We start from the raw sequence: 12408 nt of genomic DNA on the forward strand, positions 1-12408 counted from the left end.
TATCTATCTATCTATCTATCTATCTATCTGTCTGTCTGTCTGTCTGTCTGTCTGTCTGTCTGTCTGTCTGTCTGTCTGTCTGTCTGTCTGTCGGTTTGTCTGTCTATTTGTCTATTTGTCTATTTTTCTGTTAAACAGTCACACAGTCAGACAGACAGACATTTATAAGTCCAGAATGTGTCTGTCTGTCTGTCTGTTTGTCTGTTTGTCTGTCTGTCTGTAACAAAGAACAAAGAATTCTTCACCATCCTCCTTGATAATTATGATGATGTACTCCTGTGTCTCTGTTTGCAGCTTAACAGCAGGTAAGAACCTGATTACAGTTTGTCCAATGCTCTTGTGCACATGGGAATAAAACCTGCACCTTGACATTCCATGAAGATTTTCCTCTGTCTGCATTATAATCCACTTTTGCTAGTTTTTCATTTTGTTGCAGACTTTTTATTTTCTGATTTTATGTAGACTGATTTCTGTCAGTTTAGACCCTGACATGTGGGCTCATTAACCGTTTCAGGGCAGGGCACTTGGAGGGCATTGGTGACATGTGGCAATATTGTAAAATTTCATTACTTAAATTTAAGTTAAAAATATGTGTTGCTTGTGTGTTACAGACGTCTCATTTTTATTTTCCCTCAGCAGTCAGGAAAATAAGGTGATTACCAGTAGAGATCGCTGTTCTCTCGTCACACTGTCTATAGCAGAACCCTGTTGTTTGGATGAAGCTTTGTGCTTTGAAAAGTATGTCAAGATTGTGTGCGTGTGCGCATGCGTGTGATTGTGTGCGTACTGTACTCCTGTACGAGCCAATGACTAGCTGAGTTCGCTTTTCCCATCAGCACATCTGTACCTCAGCTCTGCAGTCTCCAGTGAGCAGATTAGCATCGTGACACACTGCGCGAGCGTGGTGCACATTACTCAGGATGAAGATGTGCTCATTAAAGCCGCGCGCATACGGGCGTGAAAAACAGCGCCGGTGTGCACCGTGAAGGTCAGACGTGACTGCCCTCGTCTAGAGTAATAGCTGTGGCAGTGCAGGCTGAGCCCCGGAGAGAACATGTACATATACACAGACACTAGAAAGGAGATGAGCATGAATACTCTATACACACACTTACACATACAGCACACACACACACACACACACACACACACACACACATGGTGCGCTCACCAGGTGCATGGCGGAGCTGCGAGGAGGATGGGGCTCGATGAGCAACTGAGATGGCGTCTGTCCAATGCTCTGGATCTGTGCCTCTATGGCCTGCAGTGAAGAAATAGAGAAAGAAAGGACAAAGGATAGAGAGAGAGAGAGAGAGAGAGAGAGAGGAAGAAAGAGGCAGAGAGGAAGAGAGAACGAGAGGGGGAGGAATGTCACTATCAATCGGCATCAAATGAGTTGACAATGCAAGCAAATCCCCATCTCAGCCTTTGCTTAAAAAGAAAGATAAGAGCAAAGTGTGTGTATGTGTGCATGTGTGTCTCTGTGTTCTTAGTCCTCCAATGTCATGCCACCCTTCCCTTCCAGTCTCCTTCAACCCCCCTACACACACACACACACACACACACACACACACACACACACACACACACCTTTCAAGTCTGCAGAGTCATCCAAGTGTTAGTATAGAAGAGACAAGCCTTTTCCTATTAACACGCTTGAGTTAGCCGTGCCTGTTTTAGAGGCAGACCCAACAGACGCTAACCTGGCCTGACACACACTGCCTGCACTGCGCCATGGCCCACGCTCATATGTTATTGTGCCAAAGACAAAAGATGGAAAAGAAACACACACAGACACACACACAGAGCACACTAATAAGATAAGATAAGATAAGATAAGATAAGATAAGATAAGATAAGATAAGATAAGATAAGATAAGATAAGATAGAATGACGTGGATATTATGATTTGCTATGAATTTTATGGTATAATGAGATATGATCAACTACGATACAGTGAGAAAGGATAAAGTAAGATACAATAAAATAGGATTGGAGGAACTGAATGTTAAGATATGAGATATAAAAAACTTCCATAAGATAAAATAAGATAAGATAAGATAAGACACAATAAAATGCAATATGTTTATTAGTTATGCTAATTGATAAGATAAAATTAGACAGGACAAGGTAAAATGATATGACTGTTATATATGTAAACTCCAATAAGGCAACAAATATGTATGGTACAATGAGATGAGATGAGATGAGATGAGATGAGATGAGATGAGATGAGATAGATGAGATAGAATGAAATAGAATAAAATAAGATAAGATAATAAAATTAAATTACATAAAAGATCACTGGCATTTAGGTAAGCAAAAATAATGTTAATTATGTAGTATGATGAAATACAATGAAATAAGATCAGACAAGACAAAACAAAAAAGGATGAGAGGAGATGAGATGTTATATGATAAGCTGAGATATGATAAACTACATTAAGGCAAGAAAGTATACAGTAAGCTACAAGTGGGTGTGATAAGATAAGAAGAAACAATAAGATACAATAAGTACAAATGTTGACATAAAATAATGTAATAAAATGTAATCAGATACCGCAGGATAAAGCACCTGTACGTGAGGTACAATATTGCATTGTGTAATATATATATATATATATATCTTGTGCACACGACACAAAAACTTTAAAATGTAAAAACTTGAGGTAGCAAGAAGAAAAGATAAGGTAAAATAAGATAAGATTATATGATAAGAAAAGTATAAGAAGAGTTAAGCATTATAAAATACAATAAGATGATTACTTATGATAAGAATCTATTAGCACAAAGCTGGCAGTAGACAACTGTATAGGATTTCTTTGGAAGATCCTCATTGGCCTGCAGATTGAGCACAAATTTCCACAAGTGCACTCCAAAATCTAGTGGAAAATCTTCCCAGAGGAGTGAAAGCTATTATAAAAGCAAATAGTGGCTGAATGTGGAACATAATGTTCAAAAAACACATACCAATCTTACAGTCATGTGTCAAACTTTTATCCATATAGTGTATCTGTATTATTGTATACGAATTGCCTTATCATGCTATTGTCATATGTAAATTAATTTTTGAACTCACTGTCATCCTCACTTACAATTATTCTGCTGGAAGACCACATATGGCTGAAAAAAGTCAGGTGTCCAAATACTTTTGTTAATACATAAGTACATGTACAAAAAAAATACATACATACATATATCCATACATATATCCATCCATCCATCCATCCATCTATCTATCTATCTATCTATCTATCTATCTATCTATCTATCTATCTATCTATCTATCTATCTATCTATCTATCTATATGTCTGTCTGTCTGTCTGTCTGTCTATTTGTTTATTTTGTTTGTTTGTATATCTGTCTGTCTGTCAGTCTTTATGTCTATCTATCTATCTATCTATCTATCTATCTATCTATCTATCTATCTATCTATCTATCTATCTATCTATCTATCTATCTATCTATCTATCTATCTATCTATCTATCTATCTATATACAGGGTGGTGAAAAGTAACTAGGCATAAAAAATTGGTAATAATGTCCAGATTTCTAAAACAAATTTATTGGAACGTTAAATTTTCATTTTAAATTATGAACAGATGGCAAACCTAAACAATCACGTTCTACAATAATGACGGAAATATTTCCATGCTAAAGTTTCATATTTGATATATTCTCTAATTTCCCAGGCTTCCAACAATTTGTGGTCTCTGTAAATAAGCCCTCGTATAAAGTTCGAAAGGATACGAGTATATTCTAGCATGGGACCTGTAATGAAATGCATTAAATGCAAAAATGCACATACAAATGTTATGGTCATGTGTCCATATAATGTAAAGCTTACAATGCTTCAGAACTCTATACACAGTTTCTTTGATTTATGAATATAGGCTTCATAAATAGCATCAAGTTTTTCATGTGGTCCCCAGACGTACGTTTTGCAGCCAGAAATAAATGTACCAGCGCCACATGGGGTGTGATATCTGTCAAAAAAAGTTATTGCTGACTACAGTTTTTTTTTGGACAGACTATAATTTTACATTTTCCAAACAAACACAGAAAATATATTTATTGATCATTTTAAAAAAGCTTATTATTGACATGGAGATGGTCTTTATGTATCTGATGGTGCAGAATCAGTGCTGAGCGTTAAATATATACGACAATAAGTATGAAGCCTTTTACACACAGTACAAAATCTCCAAAAAAGTCTCCAAACTCTATCATGATGGATGCAAAGATGGATTATCCATGTAGCACTGTAGCAAGTCGAAGCAGGAAGTGACAAATGGATCGGTGTCGATGCGGAGGACGTCGAGATGTAACCTACAAGTATCGGTTTATGTTGACATGGCACGCGGAGTGTGAGCTGTTCAGCTAGACTGAGAGGGAGGCTTCACATGGCGAGAGCTGATAGATGGGACTTTTCCATCAGCCACCGGGGGTCTTGTAGGTGTCTGTCAACACTAGCGAACATGGTGGCACATGCGTACACTGACACGGCCACACGCTCCTGTAGCACACGCTATCAATAACCGATGTATAGTGTCATGCGTCTGTCAGAATTCCAGACCAGGAATATAAGTCAAATGTGGCAGGTGAACAAAAAGAGAAAAATGGCAGTCGGGATTTCTGTAACGTAGGCAATGTTCAAGTAATCGTATTTAATGCTACACTGATAGTGGAATATTCTAGAAGTTATATGTTAGTAATAGTAATTATGAAATATTGCTAAGAATGTAATGTAGTTCTCACAGTGCTATCGTGTTGTGTGCTATAATTTGACATTTCTAGATGCATTCGTTTTTTGTTTAAATAATGTTTATTGATTGATTTTGTTATTTTGAGGCTAACCATTATGTCAAACAATATTTTTCCCTTTATCTTGCATCATGTTTTCCTGTAAACAGTGACAAGCTGTGTCAAAGGATCAAACGCAATGAGCATAATGGTATGTGGAAGGGTGTGATGGTAAAGTTTTACCACCCAGAACTTTTTTAAACCAAAATTTCTAACAGCTTTTTATTATATTTATACCACTCAACTTGTCAAATTTCCCTACCAGGATGACATCATCCTTTTATTCTACACTTGCTTTAATTTTGTCCTCAAAAGCCGCAATCGTCTCAACTTTCTTTTAAATTCTCTTCTTGAAGTTGATTTGACTAAAACATTATGTTACAGAGAAATCACAAAGTGTAAACTGTTCTGTAATGACTTTACAGTACAAATGTATGTCATGTGAGAAAAAACAAAAATCTTATTTGTTCTATTTCTAGCCAATTTCTAGCCATATTTTAGTGGAATTGGTTAAACCATACACAAATGCTGGGTGAGATATCAGATGAGACAGCCAAAACAAGAACGTCTTATGCATGTTATTACTGTCATCTGCATTTCATTATATTATCAGCCATCTGTATGATCCTTTAGATAAACTTTCAGCAATAACGGGTTACAAACCCGATGCTAAAAGCCGATGATACTACCTGCTCAAAAAAGTATGCAAAATTACCCAAACTTGGTCACATCATTCCAACATGGCTATACAATTTTTCATCATGCTTCATCACAGGTCTGACCTCTGCACCACTGGACTCCTTTGCGAACGTTGCCAGAGCCGCCTCGAACACATTTGGCAACCATTAAACGTCAGTCACCGCCGCTTTACACCGCAGTCCATCAAGTAACAACCGACTCGCATTATAGCTATTTTAGGTTAGGCTCAGGAACAGGGGTCATGACGTCTGCTCGAATAAAGTAATCTGATCCAAAGATCTGAGAAACAGGCAGCCATGTGGAACACATCACTGTGTTCCTGCCAGACAGCGCAGTCATGAGGATGGAGAGAAAAACAGAGACAGGAATTTTTGCAAAGAGTCACATTCAGAATCGCTAGCAATCATGACCCAGAAATTGAGAGCAATGAAAAACATCTACACCAAGTTTTTTTTTCTTTTCTTCTCTTTCTTTGGGAGAAAGCACCAATGATAAAATATCCACGTGTGAATAACTGTAGTAACAATGAGATCAATGTCAAGGAAAATTGTGCCAAATATGCCAATTATCCTGAAAAGAAGCAGATGTTTTCTGGGTTCAAGCTTGCAATTTAACACGATGGGAAACTCTTCCTTCTCCAGGCTGTCTGACTCCTCGACATCATCTCAGCAGCAGCTGAGGTTATCTGTGGGACACATCCCTTTGGACCATCCGACATGCCAATATTCTGATCATCACACCTTTAAAGGAATAAAAACAGGCCCAATCACCAATGAAAATCTGGAACCCTTCACTAGCAGTTAATTACATTAATCCACTTTAAGCTGCTGTTTGTTGGCATCTTTCAGAGACCTCTTACTTCATGCAGACGACTGCATACCCTGAAGCTACACTTTTATCCTGACTCACTTTTAAAATATATGTAAGCGAGATGGATTCCACATGTAGGCTCTATAACTACCATACCTGTGTCTCGAATCACATGCTATTTTAAACCATTTCTGAGAATAAGCACCAATTATAGAACAATTTTCCTGTAAAACATTTAGTTCTGGAATAAAAAATAAATAAATCTCATGTTCCGTTTGAATCGAATGTACTAAACTTCTAGATCATCATATATTTACATTCTACATATACAATATATAAAACATTCGGCAGGAGATGGTATGATGGTGCAGCGGTTAGTGCTGGAGCCTCAGAGCTACAGGTTTCCAGGTTCAATCTTGAGCTTGGGTTACTGTTTCTGTTGACTTTTGCATGTTCTCCAACATCCATGTGGGTTTCCTTTGGGTTCTCTGGATTCTTCTGACCTCACGAAAACAAATAAAATAGTTGGATTGGTGACTAAATTGCCCCCAAGGCATGAATGAACATGGCCAAGGTTCCCCGTAATAGATTGGCATCCCATTCATGGTCTATTTTCTCTTTATTTTCAATGTTCCTCGGATAGGCTGTGGATCCGGGATGATCTGATCAGAAATAAAGTGTATGCTTCTGATACAATCACAATTCCAAAAAAGTTAGGAAAATAAATATTTAAAACAGCAAATGAAATCTATATTTCGGAATTTGATGGCTGCAAAAGGTCTAAATAAAAGTCGAAACAGGAAACATAATGTTCATAATATTTTCTGTCTGTATACATCTGAGAACTGAGGAGACCAGTTACTACCAGAGCATTTGTAAGATCAGACAAAGAGGTCTGGGGTCTGCATTCAAAAGTGTTAAGTGAGGCTGAGATTTGGAGCTTTGTGCAGGCCAGTTCTTCCCCTCCAACTGTAACATAGCATGTCTCTTATCATTACATTTACTGCATTTGAGAGATGCCTTTATCCAGAGCGACTTACAGCAGAGACATTTTGATAGTGCTGGGATTTGAACTTGTGACCTTCTGATCCAGAGTTGAATGCCTTACCTTTTAGTTCTCCTGAATGGTTATTATATTGCTAGAATTTACAAAGATGTTCTGTACAACTGAGTAATTCTAACTAAAGCAACCAGATTGGGAAGAAATAGAGCTTCCTGATGCTCAGGGGTCCACAAACCTTACTGGCTAGATAGTGTATTTCAGGAACACTTGTCATGAGGCTAGAATACACACATCAGATAGGACACTGGTTCATTGCAAATGGCCATGCACACACATTCACAAAGACACACACATTCACACCATCCAGCACATTTTTAAGTAAAGTAAACATGTAAACAAACTTTTAGAACATGCAATACGACTTCAATTCATTCATTCACTTGTCTTTAGTAAGTGCATGGTCATGCTGGTTAATCCCATTCTTCAAAAACTGGGTGGAAAAAGAAAATACACACTGGATGGTACAGTTTATCATGTCAGCATGCAAACATATATTTACATCCAGAAAAAATTAAACAGCTTTTTTGTGTAGGTGGGAAGAAACTGGAGAACCCAGCAAGAACATAATAATCTCTACACAGACAGAGACCTAAATTCAGGATCAAACTATAGAACCCATAGTCTGTTGTGACACCACACCGGAACATTTCTCTCATAGAATAATTGTGCTTTAGAAGACGTTAAAAACTACGATATAGAATAAAGCACAGTCATGTACCCTGGAGTTTTCTAACCAATATTCAGGAAACAGTGAGAAAACAATGGCACAGTAGTTATAGCTGAATGTGAATTAAGGTCATAGAGAACATGCAAACAAATGCATTCATAGTATTTTTTTTCTCCAATTTTTTTTATGCATCATTTGATCTTTACACTTTTGAAAATATCACATGAGGACTTTGTTAGAAGTGGCATCCCAAAAAAACTTATATAACAAGAAAAATTTATATTTAGAGTTGTAGTCTGTACAAAATACATGATGTGCAAATTATAGTTTAAACACAACAGTTATTATTATAATCACTAGATTATAATATATTATTAGAATATTGATGGTAAAAGTAAATTTTTTTTTAAATGATTCAAGATGCTAAATATACAGTAGTTGAGGTAATATAATTTATTTCATACCGATTTCTTATATTCTTATATACAATATTATTCTGGAAGATAAATTTTAGCATCATATATTAGCATCGATATAGGTTTATTCCTAATGAGTGCACCAGTGCCGACATTGGCAAAGAAAAACTCCCAGACTTAACAGGGAGCTCATTCTAATCTGAGTGACACTGAAGAAAGTCCACTCATTATGGTTCCATTATTGCTGAGGTTATCAACTGTTCACTGCAAAAGTGTTTATAGCCATTACAACCGTATATATATATATATATGACATAGAAATGCTTATTTGTAATTATTTAATTCTGTTTGAAATCTGCTTTGGGACAATGTACAATGTTGTTTAAAGTGCTAAACTAAATTTAATTAAATTGAATTGTATAGAAATAGGTAAAGGTCTGGGTTACAGATCCAAAGGTCGGGGCTGCTCCAGGAGGGACAGTGAATAATAGCTGACCCTGTGTTCAGATCACAGCTTTCTAACAACCTGGGATATACGAAGATAGAATGACACTGTTCTGTATAGTATATGTGACACGTAAGAAAATTTTTTTCTTTTGAATACAATAAAATAGTGTGTACATTTTTACAAGTCAAATCATATCAGAAATGTATATGAATTGCAAAGATTAAATAGGTGCTTTTGATTGATTTAGGAAAAAATAAAGGGTTAAGAAAGAAAAAAGATGAATGTCTAACCATTTTTCTGAAATGCAAGACATATTTTTTTTTTTTTTTTTTACGTGGGCTCCAGGGAGCTGCAGGCTAATGAATACTTGAGAGAATACTGAGCGGCAGTAATTAGTCAGGAATTTCCCTAATGAAAGGAAAAAGAACAGCTCATGTCAATTTATATTCCATTGAAATGTAGGCCAACAGAGGTACTGTAAATTGGGCTCAATTTAAGTAAGTAAAAAAAAATTTAAAGAAATGTTTCGAAAGCGAACACAGCATTAGCATTAACTCAAGGTGCAGCTTTGCAACATGCTCGTATAAATATAATTATATATTTATAAAAGCTTCATAAGATTCATGTCTCTGGTCCAGTTTCTGTTGATCAATAATGCATAATGCAGTACACGTGTTTGACCAACATGAGTTATCTCGCACCCACGTGGAGGTCTGCTAATATTTTCTCCATGCTAGCGGAGTGAAGCGATATTTAGTAATGCGTAAATGTACACGCTGCCATGTGTACTTGTCATTTTAATATCGCCACAACTTCATGTTATGATCTCTGTTCCTGCAGCCGCTCACTGACGAATGTTTGATTTCGTACTATTCCGAGTCGACGGCAGCCTGAGGGATCGCCGTCCATTTGACATGGTGACATTTTAATGCCATTATTGCGGTGCTTAATGTTGACGCCTTGGCCGCACTTGTCAGAAGAGAGCGAATCAATAACCTGGAGCTAAAGCGCAGCCTGACTCTGTGAGATATCAACATCCAGTTCATACCTGTGTTTGTCTGTGAGGGGTTTCAGACTCTAGGACAGGAACACTGTCACTCATCAGAGGGCCGGCCTGAGTTTCAAAAGAAAGTGAATTCTACAGGAAAGGTCCAGATTTATTTCGAAATAATCTAATGCAAATGAGTATAGAAATATAGAAAATAGAAATAGCTGATATATAATTATAAGTATAATTATAAGTTCCAGTATCTGTGAATGAGAATGGAACAAAGATCCACAGAGTACAGATTATTCAATCCTGTTATACACTCATAATAGGTCAAGACAGGAGGTGGAGCTGGAGGTAGCAGAGCTGAAGATGTTGATGGTTTTGTTGGGAGTGACGACGATGGACAAGATTAGAAATGAGTTTATGAGAGGGACAGCGCATGTAGGACGTTTGTTTGGAGGTGGTTTGGACATGCAGAGGAGGGACATGGGGTATACCAGTAGGAGAATGCTGAGGATGAAGCCACCAGGAAGGAGGAAAAGAGGAAGACCAAAGAGGAGGTTTATGGATGTGGTGAGGGAAGACATGCAGGTAGTTGGTGTGAAAGAGGCAGATGTAGAGGGCAGGGGGGTGTGGAGACAGATGATTCACTGTGGTGACCCCTAATGAGAAAAGCCGAAAAAAGAAGAAGAAGGTACACTCATAATAGGTCCCAGAAATCGGAGTCAAGACATTTTTCTCATATTTTTAGCCTCACTATCTATCTATCTATCTATCTATCTATCTATCTATCTATCTATCTATCTATCTATCTATCTATCTATCTATCTATCTATCTATCTATCTATCTATCTATCCGTTATATAGAGATATAAATCACAATAAAACGAATTAGAAAATGCAACAAATAATAAAAAAATGACTCGCTTCACTTTTTGCTATCGTTCCACTCAGAATGGCGGAACAGTCAGAAAAAGGGAGCTGTGGTGAGCAAAGATAATTGTCATTGTGTGTAAAGTAGCAGGAAATGATAAAAAGCAGGGCTTTCTCCATATTGTTTGATAATTAGCCCCCCTGGTCAGTGAGTGATTTGCATAGTGGTCACTTGACAAATAAAAGCAGTCCTGGAAGTGACAGTATATAAATGACTTGTTTTGCAGACAGCAGATGGTGGGTATCGCAGGGAGCGAGAGCGAGTGCTAGGGAGCGTAGAGGAGAGAAAGAGAGAGCGAATGAGGGGGAGAGAGAGAGAGAGAGAGAGAGAGAGAGAGAGGGGGAGGCGGGTGGCGGAGGGAAAAACACTCTGCCTGCCAGCTGCTGCTGTCTCCGAATCACATCCGCTAACAAAATTAAGCTGTACGCAAACTTCATGCTGTGGGTCCGGATATTGATCACACTGATCCATACGCTTTGGATATTGGAAACTCAGAGAGACGGATACTAAATCTGAAAGGTTTATGGAGATTATAACCATGAAATATGGATAAAATTACAGTATTTATATGGTGTGAATTACTAGTAAACATCCTCAGAATGTACTTTTAGGGGAAATGAATCAATGGTAGGATGTGGTGTTATGGCCAGAGGCGAGTCAAAGACGAGTTACTGTTACCACAAATATTCCCATTTACATTTGTGGCATTTGACAGACACCCTTATCCAGAGGGAATGATCTTATTTATACAACCAAAATAGTATAAGGGTTAAGTGCCTTGCTCAAGTGCCAAACGAAGGCAACTTGGAAGTGCTGGGATTTGAACCTACAACCGTTTGATCAGAAGTCCAATGTCTTAACCACTAAGGTACACCTCAATATTATTTCTTAAAAGCTATAGCAATTCAGCAACAATGTATTTATGAAGGGTAATAACATGATTTTTATCTATTTATAGTTACTAGGGATGGTAAAGTTTCGCATCGATACATCGGCATAAAACTTAACGATAAATCTGGGAAAAATTATTTATTCGTATATACTTATTAGTAGATGTGCAATACTTTTACTATTTAAAAAAAAAGTAAAATTATTTTTATGGAGATTTTTCCTCGCTAAACTGTTTCTCGAGCGCCGCTGCTGCTACATAAATATGACATATCACAACACTACGGAGACCGAGGCGTTTCCTGAGAGTCCCATAGAATACAGATTAACATGGCAGAGGTAGAGCTGTAACTTCCTGGAGACAAAACAGGAAAAGACCAGACAGACAGCAAATCATCAATTTACTTAAGTGTCTTCTGACTTTGAAAGCATGATACTTTCACAAACAGGCCTTTACAGTGCAAGAAAAATGTTTAATAAAACCAACGGTATAAAAGCAAACTATTTGTACCATATTGAATTGCAGAGCATCATATTTTTTCAATTTAAATGTTACAAAACCTCTGGTAGCTCAGTAGTTTGAATGTTGGAAGGTTGTGAGTTCAAATCCCAGCACCACCATGCTTCCAGTGCTGGGCCCTTGAGCAAGGCCCTTAACCCTCAACTACTCATTTGTATAGGCATTACA

The 12408-nt window shown here is 37.4% G+C and overlaps 1 protein-coding gene across 1 annotated transcript in view; it reads right to left on the bottom strand.

The window, feature by feature from the left end:
- nbeab (neurobeachin b) overlaps positions 1 to 12408 on the bottom strand; it is a 426194-nt gene that overhangs the window by 18647 nt on the left and 395139 nt on the right. The window contains 1 exon segment of the mRNA XM_046863205.1: positions 1172 to 1261. Within this exon segment, the coding sequence (XP_046719161.1) occupies positions 1172 to 1261 (90 nt within the window).

This window comes from Silurus meridionalis, chromosome 12 (genome assembly GCF_014805685.1).
Source record: "Silurus meridionalis isolate SWU-2019-XX chromosome 12, ASM1480568v1, whole genome shotgun sequence".
NCBI classification, from domain to species: Eukaryota; Metazoa; Chordata; class Actinopteri; order Siluriformes; family Siluridae; genus Silurus; species Silurus meridionalis.